The sequence below is a fragment of the Seriola lalandi genome, unplaced genomic scaffold (assembly GCF_002814215.2).
Source record: "Seriola lalandi dorsalis isolate HSWRI2012SDOR001 ecotype SW California unplaced genomic scaffold, Sedor1 jcf7180002054736, whole genome shotgun sequence".
Classification (NCBI taxonomy): Eukaryota; Metazoa; Chordata; class Actinopteri; order Carangiformes; family Carangidae; genus Seriola; species Seriola lalandi.
Genome location: NW_019525289.1, coordinates 1,917,220 through 1,934,112, shown reverse-complemented (window position 1 = coordinate 1,934,112; position 16,893 = coordinate 1,917,220). Strand labels below are relative to the sequence as shown.

Sequence of the window (16,893 nt, the reverse complement as noted above, 5' to 3'; positions counted from 1 at the left end):
TTGCAGTGGGGCTCAAACGTGAGACACTTCAGTTGCTGTGCCTTCTCACCCAGAGCTGCTGACTGTGAAACTTGACTGGTTCTTGACTACTGTAAAACCCGTCTTCCTTGAAACTTGACTTCCTAAATGTTTCACTTGACTTGAGGTGTGCATGTTAGCAAAACCTTTATCAAGTCTCAAGCTCTGTCAAATGCCACAACAGTAAAGAACTATTGAGGGCTACAATGGGTATTTCCATCAGCGATTAATCCGATCATTATTCTCTCTGCTTATCACTTGCTCACTGTCAGTAACATTAAATTGCTTGTTTTGCTCAACCAACACTGAAAAACCTGAAGATATTTGATTTGCTGCCACATAAGATTAAGACAAGCACCAAATCCTCACAACCACAAGATTGAACAAAAAGCATCAACTGGCTTTCTTTGAAAAAACAGTTACTTCATTATCAAAAGATTCATACAAGTACTTAAGATTTTGGCTTGACAAAAGACGAGGTTAATGTTCAGAAATGAAAAATCAAACTAGGCGTCTTGTGTAGAATAAAAGGACGTCCGTCTTCCTCCAGCTGTAAAACTATTTTGCAGTCAGCCTTCATGTCTATTCTTGACTATGGAGATATTCCCAGCAACACTACAGAGGTTCAGCCCTGTGTATCACAGAGCACTCGGCTTTATCACAAACGAATAATACTGTTCTCTGCATCACATGGTCGGTTGGGCCTCCATACAGTCAAGAAGAAATAGCCATACCATATAGCCTCTACCTTCACATCTCTTCTCTCATTTAAATCCAGTATCCACAGTAACTACTTAACCTTTGCTGTCTCTCATGTTCGCACTAACGTTGGCAGAACTGGTCTCAGGTACTATTTACCATTTCAGTGGAATGAGCTGCAAACTGCTCTCAAACTACAGTCTAACATTTCCCCTTGAGATTTTAAAGCTTTATTATTTTAATATCAATGAGACTGCCAGGTTAAGTTAAAAACTAAATTGATTAATCGTTTCAGATCTGGAATTAATAAGCCAGTGTCGTGCAAAGCCTGACAACTTGAAATCTACTTATTAAGCCTATGCACTGAAAGACTTGGTGTCAGCTAATTATTAAATGCTATCAACACAAAGCTAATATAGTAAAATATTGTTCAGTCTTGAAAGGCTTGTGTCTTTATCTTCAATTAGCTAATGATGACTTGTCACTTGACTTGGATTTGACCTCGAGAACTTGACACTTGACTTGAAACTACCTTGAAACTTTGACCTGCCTGTTGCCAATTAGAGTAAACTCTTATCGCGCATCAATGGCAAATGTCCTTGATTGCAAAGTTTACTTAAAAAAAAATATTCCACAACCAGATATCTTATTAAAATAATAGCTGAACTCCATTCATGTAATGACAATTTAGACCAAATTAAACCAAATGATGACACATTTAAAAGGACATTAAGTAATTTTGGTTTACAAAATGATACGTTTCACCAGTTTGATCTTCTATCTGCTGATGTACACAACTTTTTTCTGTTTAATCCTTAAAATAGGATCCCCTTTAACACTCTTCACTATGGGATGGCAGGTCATACCAGGTTGCCATGGTTTTCATGTTTGCTCCATCGAGGTGTAACAAACAACAGTACGAAGAAATGTCAACATGCAGCCATCTTGCCACCGGCTACTGACCCCGTGACGTAAATGACCCTTCCTTTTTCACTTCAACCTTCAAAAGGAACCTCTGTAAATTGTACCAGAAGGTTGATGAAACCAGGCCAGCTCTGACTCTTTCAGCCCCTGAGGGGAAGAACCAGAAAATGTCACCGAACCCTTCAAACAACAACAAAAAGATGCTCTCCCAGGCATGCCGCCGAGCGCTGTCACAAAGTCAAGCGTGACACCTCCCCATGTACAAGTCTATATACCTCCCCTCCCTCCTGCCTGCGAAGATATCAACCTGAAAATAGCTCGCTGAAGCTGAACACTGAGCCGCGATAAATAAATCACAATAATATTTAAATATTCATCATAGAATAAGAGAACAAGAAGAAAAAAAACAGGAAAGCAGAGGATAAACTCCTTCTTCTTTGCTTAACACATCAAAACAGTTTGCCTTGAGGAAGTTCGACTGCAGTATCAAATTCTCCCTTCAAGGGACTCATCAAACATACAGTAGCCTGTGTAAGGAGGCTGATAGTCGTCACGCCTTGGGCTGCCCGTATGAATGAACAGCAGATAAGGGCGTGTAGCTCATTAACTCAATTATATCGTTCACTTGTGCCGTCTGTCGATGCATTACGCAAATGGGATCGAAATTTGCCGGTAGATATGAAATCATCCTCCTTGACACGCAGGCCACTGTAAATTTAAAGGGGGGGGGGGGTTCCATTCATAAACTAGACCACGTGGGCCAGCAGGGCCTCACAGTGGGAGCTTTGTCAATAAACCTGTCACTTAAAAAAACACACCGTCCATTTGTTGAAAAGAAGCATGGAAAAGAAAAAAAAAAAAGGCAGAATAATCAAAATAGCACTCGACATGCTGCGGTACTCAGCAGGGAAAGCATGAGGTCTGGCATGCACTCCTCAAGCCAGCCCCGCTGTTTGCTTTTGATAGCAAAAGTCATAATGACATTCAAGTACTCACCAGGCTGAGAAATGAAGCCGCAGACGGAGAGAAAGGGAGATAGAGACAGAGCGGAGAGTGTGCATGTGTGTGGTTCAGCTACCTCTGCAGTGGAGACACAAGTGTTCCACCCAAACCTAAGTCTGTTAATAAAGTGCGTGATTAATTCACACTTTGTCATTTTACCAAGCACCTACACACACAGCCTCACACACACATAGCCTCACACACACACACACACACTGCTCCACTCCTCGAAAAGCCTTTTAATTACTCAGCACTTTGCTCGCTAGAAAGTGGAGCGTCGCTGGTTGGACACCATCTTATGGAAAAAAAAATTATATCTCCGTAAGCAGTATGCAAAAATGTTACATATCAAATGCCTACGCTGTGTATACAGAGGATGTACGCTGTGTGGGGAGTATATACTGTATGTATGAAGTGGCTGGCCTGCTAAACACACACACTTATGCATACACACAGACAGCTCGGCAGACTCACATACACACACACACACACAAACAATTTTTCACCTGGCAGTCAACAGCTTGGCTCACAGGGGTATTTTGTTTAAGTAAAGACTGGAGGGCTTTCAAAGCTCTATTTGAATATGTGTGTGTGTGTGTGTGTGTGTGTGTGTGTGTGTGTGTGTGTGTGTGTGTGTGTGTATATGTGTAAGTTTAAGTGTGCTCTTCTGCATGTCTCCATGCATAAAAATGTATTTGCCATGTCTATAATGACCACTCTCCCATTCTTTTGAATGGGAGAGACTTTTGGACCCCACTGAATGTGTGTTCTACTCAAATCGTTTCTTGACTTTCTCAGAGTGTTAGCATCTGTTCACGCAATTGTGCATCTCTGAGAATGTGTGTCTACATGAGTGTGCGAATGTGTCTGTGTGTGCACGCATGTGTGTGTGTGTGTGTGTGTGTGTGTGTGCCAACCTCCAGTCAAGAACTTGCGTGTGCATTGAACAAGGAGCATGTTTAAGTCAGCGTGAGAAGGAAGTCAGCAGAAAGACAGACAGATAGACTGAGTGTTTGTGTGTTTGTGTGTGTGTGTGTGTGTGTGTGTGTGTGTGTGTGCAAGCGCGCCGAGGATTCTTAATAGTCTGACTAGCAGCCTGTGAGAAAACGAAGTGAAGGAGGGTGAATCAAAACTAGGTGTGTGTGTGTGTGTGTGTGTGTGTGTGTGTGTCAGCGTGTAGTAGATTCTCATGCAAGGATAAGCAGCTTAGGGAAGGAGCATATTCTTTTCTAAGTAAATCTCATTAATTTTAATTAGCTGTATATTTAGCCCGTACACCTGGATTGGGTGTAATTCTGTTTGTATATATAGCGACTACTGAACAGAGCAGGTGAAATGACTCAGGTAGCGATTATACTGCCGTCGCCGCCTCGTATTTGCATAATGTCCTGTTTTTGATTGTGTCGCATTTCTAAGGAGGATATCACAGGCAAATATGCATTCCCTTCATTTTCCTATTGCATGCTCTGTGTAGCGCGCCATGGCTCGTCCTTTTAAACGTTCACCTTTTCTTTTTTTTTCTTGTGTGTTTTTTTCTTCATCCCTCGCTCCCTGCACTGTTTCTTTTCATTTTCTCTCCGCTCTGTGCTCCCCATCATTAGAGTGCGCTTGCTTTATTCTTCCCAAACCCCTCCTCCTCCATTTCCCCTGCCCCTCGTGCTCCCTTACTGTATGGATTTCTCTTGTTCACGTGCATGCCTCTGTCTTTCTCCCTCTGTCTCCCTCGCCCTCCCTCTTTTCCTGGGTAATCAGCTTATCCTATGTGTGTCCAAGCCTCTATGTCTGCGTTCCTCCTCTCTTTGTTTCGGATTCATTCAGCAGGGAGATTAGAGATGCCTATTTGGTGCCTTTGTCTTCAACCGGCGCAGTAGCGATGAGTTACACCGCGCGGCGATGGCCTCGTTGTCGGAAGCCACATCCACTCATCATGTGTTCATCACACCCTGATCAGTGTCAAGGGCCAGATGCAAAATAAAAACCAAGGCTGACCTGGCCACTGGGCAGTGTGTGAGTGTGAGGCTTCCTCCTGCATCACAGTGACTGACATTCTGATTGAATGGCTGACCTTATTTAACGCTTAAAGGAAGGCAAGATATTCCCTGCACCAGCTGTCACCGGGAAATATGCACATGTCAGTCTTATAAAAACTCAAGGATAACAGAATAAAGCAAACAAGATTATTTCATCAGCACTTCATCAATAGACTGCTGTTTTGGAATCTTTAAACGCTGATCACTTGAATTCCTCCACTTAAAAAAAGTGGTGGGAGCAGCAGATCTCATGAGAGGGGAATAATACCTACTCTAGTTCACAATCACTGTATTCACCAGGTAAAATAAAAGTATTCTAACAATAAAGATATTCATTGTATTAGGCGAGTGCCTATCTAGGTTGTGGCATTGATAGAGAAACATAATCAACCAAACACACATAAGCACTGGTAGGTAGAGTACCTGACAGATAACAGACTATTCTGTTAAAACATTCAGCAGCCTGAACACACATCTTGTATCAATGCGATACAAGATGTGTGTGCGACGTCTGTGTAGACATCTTTAAAAAAAAAACACTCGTGGCGATACAGTGAGCACATTACAGTTTGCGAGTTATCAGGTCCTTTAGACCACCTGCGAAGGTGAGCGAACCTCAGCCAAGAGTAAATGCAGTCCACACAGTGTGTATTCCCAACTTGCAAACAGTGCAGAAAAGTCTAAACTCACTCCAGTTTGCCATCCACTCAGCTTCTCCAAAGACACCTACAGTACCACACTCCACTCCCATCACTTCTCCCTGCTTTCTTTCTTCCGCAGCATTTACAGTAGCTGCAAACTGCGGCAAAAAGCCACGCGTCATCATTTTTTGTTGCCTTCCAGGAAAGACTCATAAAAGACGACCTTTTCCACTTCAGTGAAAAGTAAATCCGGGCTCTGTAGTATCAAGTCTAATGATCCTACACCCGTCATGGTTGTTCTTGTTGACAGTGCAACCTCCCAACTTGCTCCCCCTGCTTTGCATAGGGCGCATGAAAAATTCGATCCAATTACAATGCAGCCATAAATTGTGATGAAAGCACGTACACTAAATGCCAGGTACTGTATTAATGCAAAGGGCATTTAAATAATACAGGCTGCATTTGACAGCTATGAGCATTCAAGAAGCGTAGGGTGCAATGTGATTGTGAGGCATAAGGAGTGCAGCAGTGCAGTGGAACCATAAATGAACTCCACCGAGCAGTAGCTGCGTTAAAATACGAAGACTTTAATAATGACACCATCCAACATTTTCAATGCTGAAACCACACCTCAGTACACGATAAACTTGCAATCGAAACAATAAAAAGTACATTATGCACAGGAAACAATGTTCAAAGCTGATTCCACATAATACAAATAATGCTTTTCGAGTGACTTAGCATCATATTTTAAGCTGCAAATAGCACTCAGTTCAATCGCTCCGACTGACTGTAATCAGTCAGTCAATGATAAATCTATCAAAAAGTTTGCTGCATGTGCCGAGACGCTATGCAACCTCAAGGACACTGTCAGTCTGGCTGCTGATTCACTTTGACATTGTATCAGCTGGTACAGCAGAAATGCCAGACTCCACCTCAGACGGCTGTCAATTCAGTGAGGAAGTAAAATGTTTATCACAAATAATTTTCATCAAACAGCCATTTATAGTTTTGTCATCGGGGGGGGGGGGGGGGGGGGGGGGGTTAACTGGCCATGTGTGTCTGCTGTGCTTGCAGCAATGTTCAGAAGTATTTTAGAGAATGCAATAATATGTATTTGCAAAGATTAATGCTTTATTTTGGGATTGATGTCCGTGAGAGTTCATGCTACATTAAATTCCAATATGGAGACCTCCTTCACAATTCTTCTCCAACACCGGTTCTCAGTGTGACAGGGCTATGCTCGATAAGACTCAACATCCAGTGAATGGACAGTGATATCCACAGCAGAAACCAGACTAGGGAGGATTCCCAAGGCGGCACACAGGTGAATTAAAACGGCTTTACGGTTGTGATATCAGCGATAACATCCCCCCACAGACACACTCAGTACCACCAGCTGAAGTGATGGCATCATCAAAAAAAAGAGGAAATAAACAAGAGCAACCTCTGCTCTTTCCTTTGGTGGAGCTCCTGCGCTCGGGGGGAACCCTCAGCACTCAGACTCAGACTCAATCAATACAAACGCTGCGCTTTACAGCCACACATGCCCGCGTCTTCCGCCGGCCCGTCATAGTTGGGAGTTGCACGCGGCTCGGTGATGAGCTTCAACGAACAGATACACCTTTCCAGGAAGAACCTTGGTCCGACCCGCCATGCTTCAGTGACAGGATGGGTGATTTCCACCCCCACTGCAATCAATTAAAAACACCCACCAGAGATGTCTGGCAGATAACGGGAGAAAAAGGGGGGATAGGGTTGGGGGGCGGTGAGAGTGAGGGACCTGATCAAAGGAAAAGCCAGTTCAGTGCAGAGCACAATAATAAGGGATCTTGCTGGAAATGAGGTGAATTAATTTATTCCAAGGCTGGCGCCGTTGCTGTTGTTGTTGTTGTTAGGTTTGTTTAATCTGCTGTGTCTTTGTGAAGTGATGGTCTAAGGCTGACAGCTCAGAAAATGTGGGACCCCTAATTTTCTTGACCCTGAGCTGCTGCGGAGTGATGTGTCTTTTAAGAGCACCTGAGAGGAAGCTGAGTGTGATAAGGCTTTGCAAAATCTCAAGAGCCCTTCTCTCTTTCAGTCTCTAAATGGCATTTGCTGTTATTATGATGGTAGCGAGCAAGATTGATCTGCTCTGATGTAATCTCACACTGCCTGAGTGGGCCTGGGTGGATGAGATCTGCCTCAGATTGATGAGGTCTAATGGAGTCTTGTTTGGGTGCTCCTGATACCTTTAAGATCCAATGATACTGGCGTGCCACTGCATTTTAATTCTGCTTAATTTAGCCACAAATTACTTATCAACACTTACGCCTTGTTGAGCTGTGAGTTTCTCTTCCTGTCGCTTACTCATGTGTAATGTTTCAGCATGTCTGAGGAGATATATGAAGATAACATGAAGACACAGCAATGTGCATAATGTGTGATGCAAATCATCCCCAGGGGTCCAGTGCTCGTGGTTTGAGCTTTGTTGGGAGTTTAATCAATCAGCCGCAGCGCCTTAGTTAATCGGCATGATGAACAGCAGAAATAATTGGTTTTCTGCCAGATGTAAATCTGTTTCAAACTAATGCCAGCCAATCAGGATCCAATTTATAATCACAAAACTGATCTGGACGACAAAACACTTAAAGGATCAGAGAAGAATAAACACAAGACAATGAGAGTAATATGGCTCTGGATTTAAAATTGTAATAGGAGACAGTTACTTGGAACTCTTCTTCATAGTGCTGACTGTATGTCAGGTACCGAGCTGAATCCATATAATGTCAGAATCATCATCAGTCTCAATAATTGAAAACTAGGCTATACGTTGGTTTATGTCACTGTCTTTCTTCTTTCTAAAAACAAACATATTGCTAATTAATTGGCATGATCAGCATGAGAAGAATTAATTGGGCTCCTCCCCAGATGTTTGTGAATGAACCTGCAGAAAACTAATGAGGGGAGTCTGGTTCTCCATTGAAGCAGCAGATGTCATTAACTGCAGCCCACACTGACAATACTGATCCAGTGCATTCCAATCAGACCAGGTAACCAGTGGCTGAAACAAATGGAAAAGCACTGGAGCCAGTAAATAGCCAGGGTCGAGATTGGAAACCACTGGTTTAGCCCTCTGCCAGCAGAGCCAAATGGAAAAATAGCTTAGGCCTCTTATTAATGTCACAGTGGCTAGGCGGTAATTCCCCCAGGCTCTGTGTACCTCGGCTTGTTAATGAGTCACTGCTTATCAGTCAGCCTTGTTAACAGGCAGAGGCCTCCCATCCAAACCGCCTACTGCTATTGTGTGCTAGCCGTACTGTGTATTAGCCAAACGCTCCCCCATCTTGGCACACAGGAAGTCAACAGCAAACAACAGCAGCACACACAGGAAGTGGGCATCGAGCCAGCGAGAAAGAGCTGGTCTAGGGGGGGAAGGAACCCATTTTGTGGCAGGATAAAGTGAACCGCTGGCAGAGCCACACACACATGCGGAGCCCTCCCGCCTGTAAATCTTACCGCACTACGATTGGTCTACACTGCTCCCATCCTTTAATCCTTACTCATTATTGGCCTCAGCTGGAAGCATCGGGCTTCATTCGCTTGTCCCGATCAGCAGAACTCATTGAGGTAAATAAACTATTAGGCATGTTTCTAGTCACGAATGCAAACATTCTCCTGGGGTGTGGGATCAGGCTGCTGTGGAGTTGAGGGCCAGGTGGCTGATGGGAGGCCACTGCACGCTGCTCTACTCGCTGTCTACAGAGCGGCCTGGCAGACGGACCCTACACACTCCACAACAGCCCCGAGGTAACTGGGTCAGCTGTACAGAACCAGGGTACAGCCGGCCAATAGCATGCCTAATCCGTGCCCTTCCGAGAGGCACTTTCCATCCGCGCTGCATGGCTGCACATCCAGCTGTGGAAATGGATATGTCAATTGGTGTGCAATTAGTGTCTCCCTGATTCGTTCACTCGCTCTAAGGAAGCCTGGTCACTGGCAAATCCAGAAAAAAAAACAAGAGTTAGTGATGTCCTTTCCCTGACTTTAACATAAGTCAAATGAAGGTGAGGCAGCGGAGGTGGAAGAGCTGGGAGCCGTAGGGTTGGTCAGGAATCTAAACGGTCATGACATGCAGCCTGTTGGTTGCTGTAATAATCAACCTCATGACTCTTGGTGGAAGATTTTTGTCTCAAAGAGGCAAACAGTATGAATGTTTTCAATTTGCTGTGGGTCCTGAGTGTAGCAGTGATGGGCAGCCCTGCTCTCTGATGGCTCATCTGCTCTCGCATTGATTTGCTGAGCTAATCGTTTTTCCTCTCTGATACATAACATTGAATTATTTATGCTAAGTAGACCCTTCTGTTCAAGGGGGCTCTTTGCGTGAAGATCTCCATTATGACAGCATTATCTGACTGCCCACCCCGCCCCCACTCCATCTTCTACTTAACAGCTCTGCCTGCTGTGTCACAACAACACCAATCAGGACAGATCGGGACAGATGTGAGTGATGGACCAGTGCTCTGCAGCCTACACACTACACTACACTCTGAAGCTGCAACTCCACTGTTTGCCACATTGCTCAAATGTCTGGAAACTGTAGGATGTGTGAACTGAAGATTCATACATATAGTTTCCTGGCTGCTGAATCTTTGGCACCGTTCTTGGTGCTGTGTGTGAGGTCCCATGAGAGCTCAGTTCCTTGTTTTCCTGTGAGAAAGTCTATAAATTGTCAGTATTTCTTGCACCACTGCCAACAAGATACATTCCTGTACTTTTCTTGATGAAATCATGTATTTTGAGCCTGACAAATGTTTTCCTCTGTAGCACAAATAGGCCAAGAATTTTTTGACAAAAGCTCTTAATTTTAATGCAGAATCGCTCTTAGTTTTATTTCAGTGTAGTTAGTGTTAGCGTTTGATGATGCTTTGATAGCAAAAATGAATGACAAAAAGACCTTGAGCACAAAGTAATGGTTTACAACTTTCACACTGACAGTCTCTTAAGTCAGCACTCCGTCCCCGCTTCGGCTCTCCTCTCAATTGCACTCTTTGACGTGTTTTCTCATCTCCTGAACACTGTCAGACGTCCCAGGCTTAATTACTCTCCTTGACTGACATGATAATGTAAAACAGCGCTTAGGTGAAACCAAAGCAAGAATTGGTCATGCATGGTCAGGCCTCCCGCTAGGCACACCTTAATCAAATGTGACGCGTGTCTGAACGTGAGCCAAAATCGCTTTCGGACCCAAATAACAAACCGATGTCTGCGTTTCAATGACGAGCTACACAGTCGGGGTCAGCACTCTGATGAGCGATTGATATTTCATCATCAGCACCTCAATCTGGAGATTGTGCATTTCTCATCTTCAACAGCTTTCAGGGGCCTGACAGGCCTCTATTTGCATTTGTTTAGCAGTGACCTCATCCCAGTGTCTTGACACAGGCAGATTGTTTCTCACTCTTTACTGCTCTGACCACTGTGCACTCACACTGACAATTCTCCACTTCCCCACACTTCATACACAAACATGCAGAAACACACGTATGCATAATTCAACAGAAAGTAGAAACAGCTGATGTGGATAAACGAAGTGGAAGTACAGTAAGTGTGGTGCGTGCGCTTGCATATCTGTGCGCATACACGTGGATGCTGCGCATGGACACATGCGCGAACATTCCCCTTGCACTTATGGATGTATTCAGATTTGTGAAATTGTGTGGGTGTGCACAAGCGAGGGATCTATGAGAATATATATTGCAAATGCAAATCAGGGAAAGTCTATTAGAAGCCTTCTTGCCTGCTATATCATCTTATGGTTCTTTGCCAAACACTCTGTGCAATTAAATCACTACTGTAATGAGAAAATGCCAACAGCATTCTACCTGTGTCAATCAATTTTTTATGGATTAAGGGCCAATCATGATGCTCCATTTTGCCACCGGCACAATTTGCCCTCTAAAGGTTGTATTACCGGCAGGCAGTCACTTGAGTGTTATGTAATTGGGAGAGCACGTTGGACAGTGTATTCCTGTTCACTCGCTGCTCACAGCAGGGATGATATCATTACAAAGTGCTTCTGTCATCAAATCCCCTCTTCCATCCGCTTTCAGCTGCACCCAACTCATCACAGGTTCAGCCACGACGAGTGTCGTGTGTCTGTACTGTATGTGTGTGCTGTAAGTGTGCACACTCCCCTGCTGCTATTTAAGAAAGTACAAGATAATCACTGCTTTTGTCCAGGTTGCATGAACCTCTGACACAGATCTTGTCTGCACACATGTGAGACAGGCAGAGAGAGAAGTGGAGCAGGTGAACGTGAAAGGTGGAGTGCCGGTGTGTGCGTGTGTGTGTGTGCCCCAGCTTTTGTACTTCTTGTGTGAGTGCATTCAAGTGACTGAAGATGTCATGGAGAGAAAAAGAGACAGAGAAAAGGAGGCCACAGGCCAAATGAGCTACAGCAGCAAGGACCTGTAGTAAGCACGTGTTTGTGTGGCCTCGTGGCCATGTGCGAGTCACACACATTCCTCAAAAAACAACGGCAGAAATTCCACTGGGGTCCGGGGTAGGTGGGAGTGTCCCATGTGCTTATTAACGGCTCTGTGATTCCCTTGTCATAATACAGGAAACAACAAAAAGGCCCCAAGTCAACAGATAAGGGGCGCCACCAGAGACAGAAAGAGAGGGTCGGGGAGGTCAGGGGCCCACGGAGAGACAGCGAGATAGAGAGAATAGGAGGCGAGTAGATAAAGAGTGAGAGAGGTGCTTACCATAGACAATGTTGCTGTGAACCGCAGCTGTGAATAGTACTGTCAATACGCTGACACTCCATAATGCGGAGGGGGCTGATGGGAAGGCCATGGTCGGGCGCGCAGATCCGCCTGTCTCTCTGAATCCTCAGGAGGGCAGAGGAGCTCTGGAGAGTCACCTGCAGAGAGAGCAGCAGAGAGATAAAGAAAACAAGCAGGGCATGCCGACTGGCCACTAATTGTGTCCCCTGCCATTGGTTGGCTGCTGCTGAATAAACGCTTGGCCCACCCGTTACTCACGCGTTGCTCCATGGGTATTCATCGATCTGCTTGTGTCATGCCATACTGAGAAATTGAGGGAGGCGGGGGTAAGGGGAGGAGGAGGGATAGCGATAGGGCCAAACAGCAAAGAAGATGATAGTGATGGTGGTGGCGTATTGATGGTAATGGGGGTGGGGGGGGTTCATTTAACTGTGAGTTTATTCATCTACTCTAACAAGCTGTGGAGTGAAGGAAGACGAGTGTTTTTGGACAGCCCATAACCGAGCCACCAACTAAACTCACGCTAATTAGAAATAACGCAAAGGAACATTCCCCCAGCTGCTCATGAAAAAACTGAGAAGAAGAAAAGAAACAACACACAGCGGCGGGGAGATGCACCTGTCGCCCGCTGAGAATACACGGCGCGCTTTGCACAAGACTGGAGACGGACGGACGTGCATAATAGCCGCTCAGGCTCTCTCTCTCTCTCTCTCTCTCTCTCTCTGTATCTCTCTCTCTCTCTCTCTCTCACACACACACACACACACACTCCTTTCTCCTCTCTCTCTCTCTCTCTAACGCACATTCCTTAAAATAGCAGTATCCTGCGCCGAGGTGAGCCCTCGGTCCATCTGCGGAACGCTCCCTTATTGTCACCCTGAGAGGGAGCCGTGTTGCTTGCGGGACGGCGGGCGGTTAGGGCGGGGACATAGGGTGGGATGAAGGAGAGGGGTGGGGGACATGAGATGGGGAAGGGATGTGGGCACTGGGAGGGGTGGAGTGTGTGCGTGTGTGTGTGTGTGTGTGTGTGTGTGTGGAGGGGGGGCTGTGTTTATTGTTGCTCCAGCCCTTCCTGTTGAGTGATGGCGAGAAATGAAAACAAAATTAGAAGAAGTGCATCCATGGGAAATAACCCGGACACTCTGGGCGAGATTTAGCACAAGTTCTTTGCGATCTGCTCCATAACGTGGACAGCAGGATAACGACAGTTGGTAACAATGATAATAATAACAATAATAACAGCTCGTGGTGGCTGTCTGCATCACTGCGACGGGGCGCGGGAGCACCAGAGCGATGTTTCTCAGTTCGGAGCGTGTTTTCCAACGCCGTCTCCAGCACTTGCAGAAATATCTGACACTGATGGGATGAGATTTAGAGACTCTTGTGAATGCTGGAGAGAGGTGGCTGCTGCACACAGCGCGCAGTTGTAATGCTTTTTTTTTTGCTTTTTTTTTTTTTTTGCAGAGCGATAAAGCCAACAGAGCTGAGAGAGAAGAGGAAGGGGGGAGTGAGAGAGTCGGGTAAAGCAGCACAGGCAGCCCGACTACAAAACGCATATTCAGAGTAAATTATAAAACACGCAGGGATTATACAGCTCTCTCCCTGGGCTGGCATAACGGATTACACACACACACACGCACACACACACACTCACACACACACACCCAGCCACCTACCCAGAGTGCGCACACAGACACATTCCTGGAGACGGAAAAGCGTCAGCACTGACAGGTGTCTCCTGTCCGCCCTACAGGCTACAGCCAAACCCTGGACAATAACACAAACTGAGAGGCAATGCACGGAAAATAACCACACACACACACTCACACACATACACACACACAAACACACAAACACACACACACACCGTTATATTCCGCCTCCGGAGTCGGGTTTTGTTGGCGCTGGTCTCCAATAAGGTCCCCAGTAAGGTCCCTCCTTTGATGCGCAGCAGTCGCTTGTCCGGAGCCTCCTCTCAATCTGCTTTTATCGACTTTTTTATCTCCTTGTTCCTTCGCCTGACTCCTTGTTTTTCTTGCTTTTTCCTCCGCTCTCTCTCCCTCTCTCTCTCTCTCTCTCTTTCTCTCTCTCTCACTCTGTTTGTATCGCTCTTTCTCTCTCTCGCTCGCTCTCTCTCTCTCTCTCTCTCTCTCTCTGCCTCTCCACGGCTACCGTTCACTGCAGCAAAAACAGTCTGTCTGAAAGACGAGAGGGAGGGGAGGGGACAAGGCAGGGAGGGAGGGGATTTTAATACGATTTGGCCCGTACCACTGGGATAACAGGGCCAGAGCAGGGGCCTACTGGCTGAGAGCAACACGGAGGAGATGGAGGAGATAGAGGAGTGCGATCATCTCACCATACCGAAAAATCAGCCTAATGTTCCTAAAACGCTCCACGGCGAGTGTAACCCTGACCTTATCGGGGCTGTATGGTGTGACTGTAGGACGCCCCGTGATACCTTATCTTAAGGTTTGATATTGAGTAGGTCTAGTGTCCTGCTGGAATGTTATCACAGGATTAGTCCTACATATCCACAGATGAAGAAGCGGGGGTCACCAGAAGTTGACTGTCACGGTTCTCAATGGCTTATAATGTGTCTTATCATCGATATTATGAAGCCATTACTCCTATCTTACAGTTTGGCCCAGTGCTATTTCCCGTAGGCCTAGTCATTTGCAATATGGTAATGGTTTCACTGAGTCCTTGGAGTTGTGGGACTATTTTTTGTCTCTACTGCTCACCCGTGCGTTTAACACCGACTTCATTGTAACTTTCTTTATTTTTTATCGCCTATAAATTTGTATAACAACCCTCCAGATCTATACATCATAATGTTTATACTCCTAGGAATGGCCAGTTTGCAAATACTCAGGCTATAAACTTTATCAAAGAGTCGTCTGTATAGTTGTGACGTCCCATGCATCAGGCCCGTTTAGGAATCAGGATCCAAGGGAGGGAGGGAGGAAGGATGGAGGGGTTCAACTTGCCAGAGAGGATTAAGGATTAGTTTTACTGGCGGATTAGGTCTGTGTGTGGGGAGGCATGATGGGGTTAAACATGGATGGCGGCAGCCGCACGAAGGTCCAATCAGTGGTGGTGGCGACAAACCGAAACCGGGGAGGTGGGTTTGAAGAAAACACAAAATAATAAAAGCCATGGGGAGTCAGGAGGGAGGGGGAGGTTTGGAGGAGTCGGGGCGTTTGAGAGATCTTCAAGCGAGCAGCTGCTTTCCACATTGAAATAAAGAAATAAATAAATAGTGCTGCTCTGGGCCCTCGTGATTGGGGTAATGTAGGTTTTTCTAAAGCAGAAAACTAAAGTCCACCTTCAGGGGTCCTTGAAAGGATTCCAGAAAGGTCCCCACTCTGATTTCACTAAATTAAAAATGCACAATGACTACCGCAAATCCTTATTCTCCACTCGCACCGCCACATTGTAGTTAGGGTCTATAATTCAATACAGAATCTGCATACAAAAATCTTGAGACGACACCATTTTCTGGCACTATGAGTCATTTGTGTTCAAAGTAAACCGGAGTCTTTATCTCTCCCTCTGTCCCTAAACCAAACGGGAAAATAGTCACGCAGCATCTGGCATCATTAAACACTTGTTATGAGGACGGAAAAAGGCTTTAAATGTTTTTGTTACTGGCGCTGCATTAGAAAATACTTTCTTTCTTTCTTTTTTTTTTTTTTTGCACTGGTTTAAATGAGTGGACAGCCCCTGGTGCTGAGACCGTGCATGCGCGAGCGTGCGAGGGAGCGTGCTCGCGTGTCCACTGACTTTCACAGGACGAGGCTGCGCGGTGCTGTGTTGTCCTGCGGTGCCTACGTGATGGCCGTGTAAGACCAGAGCCTGAGCTCGCAGCCTGGACAGTAATTGGCTGGTAACGAAGCCCGTGCTGTGCTGCTACACCCGAGCTGTGGTTTCAGGCTTTTTGCCCGTTTGAAATCTGCATATTAAAGCGCTGACCTTTGCGCGCTGAAAAGGCTCTTCCATTTGAAAATTTCTATGACAATTCAGTCCAGATGCACTGTGTTATTGGGCCTCTACTAAAAAAAAAACACATCTATCTATCTATCTATCTATCTATCTATCTATCTATCTATCTATCTATCTATCTATCTATCTATCTATCTCTACTTCATCCATCGTATCTGCAGACAGAGCAGCCTTTTAAGATACATCCTACCAGCAAAAGCCATAAAACAACGTGTATGCTTTTATCCATCACTCGGTTTCCTCTCATCCAAAAAGCCACAACCCTTTGATTAACATCTCTGCCGGGACTCGAACCCGGAGCCTCTGGATTAGAAGTCCAGCGCGCTATTCCATTGCGCCACAGAGACTGAGGCACATTTTTTTCGATCAAAAGCGGGTTTATACTCCCCCTCCCTGCCCTGCGCAGCATCCTCGCCATCCCTCAGCATCAGGACCACAGCCCTGTGGATAATAATTTGCCGCCCGGTAGGGGGTGCTGCCGCCGCGTAATCATTAGTCTCTTTGTGCCTCAGAGATGGCGGGAGCCCCTATTCTCCACCCCCACTGCTTTCACGCAGGTTATCTCGTCAAAACATCATAATGGCGATATTATCGAAGCAAAACCAAAAGATGGAACATCTTACATTGTAAATGCATCAATAACTTTGAAGCAAAGTGTTCATTCCTGGCAGGGAATAGATCCAGCGAACAGCCCATGTTTTTTTTTTATTACCACAGTTTATGTTTTACTTTAAAAATAGAATATATTTCTACAGATTTGGTGTGAAAAGACTATAAGCAAATCCCGACTTATACCTTGCAGAGTTT

The 16,893-nt window shown here is 45.5% G+C and overlaps 1 protein-coding gene and 1 non-coding gene across 6 annotated transcripts in view; both read right to left on the bottom strand.

Moving 5' to 3' along the window:
- The window catches only part of cadm3 (cell adhesion molecule 3), an 89,805-nt gene extending 75,535 nt beyond the window's left edge, over positions 1-14,270 (bottom strand). For all 5 annotated transcript variants that reach the window (XR_002761728.2, XM_023424528.2, XM_023424530.2 and 2 more), the window contains exons 1-2: positions 13,952-14,270; positions 12,064-12,221 (exon numbers count right to left, since the gene is read on the bottom strand). Coding sequence is in view for 4 of the 5 variants with exons in the window: in XM_023424528.2 (XP_023280296.1) it covers positions 12,064-12,154 (91 nt within the window). In the remaining variant the exon portion in view is untranslated. The remainder of the gene's footprint in view (positions 1-12,063; positions 12,222-13,951) is intronic.
- A 2,089-nt stretch (positions 14,271-16,359) lies between these two features.
- On the bottom strand, positions 16,360-16,433 carry trnar-ucu (transfer RNA arginine (anticodon UCU)). Its single transcript has one exon. It is a non-coding gene; the product is annotated as a tRNA-Arg (tRNA).
- Positions 16,434-16,893: the final 460 nt, after the last annotated feature.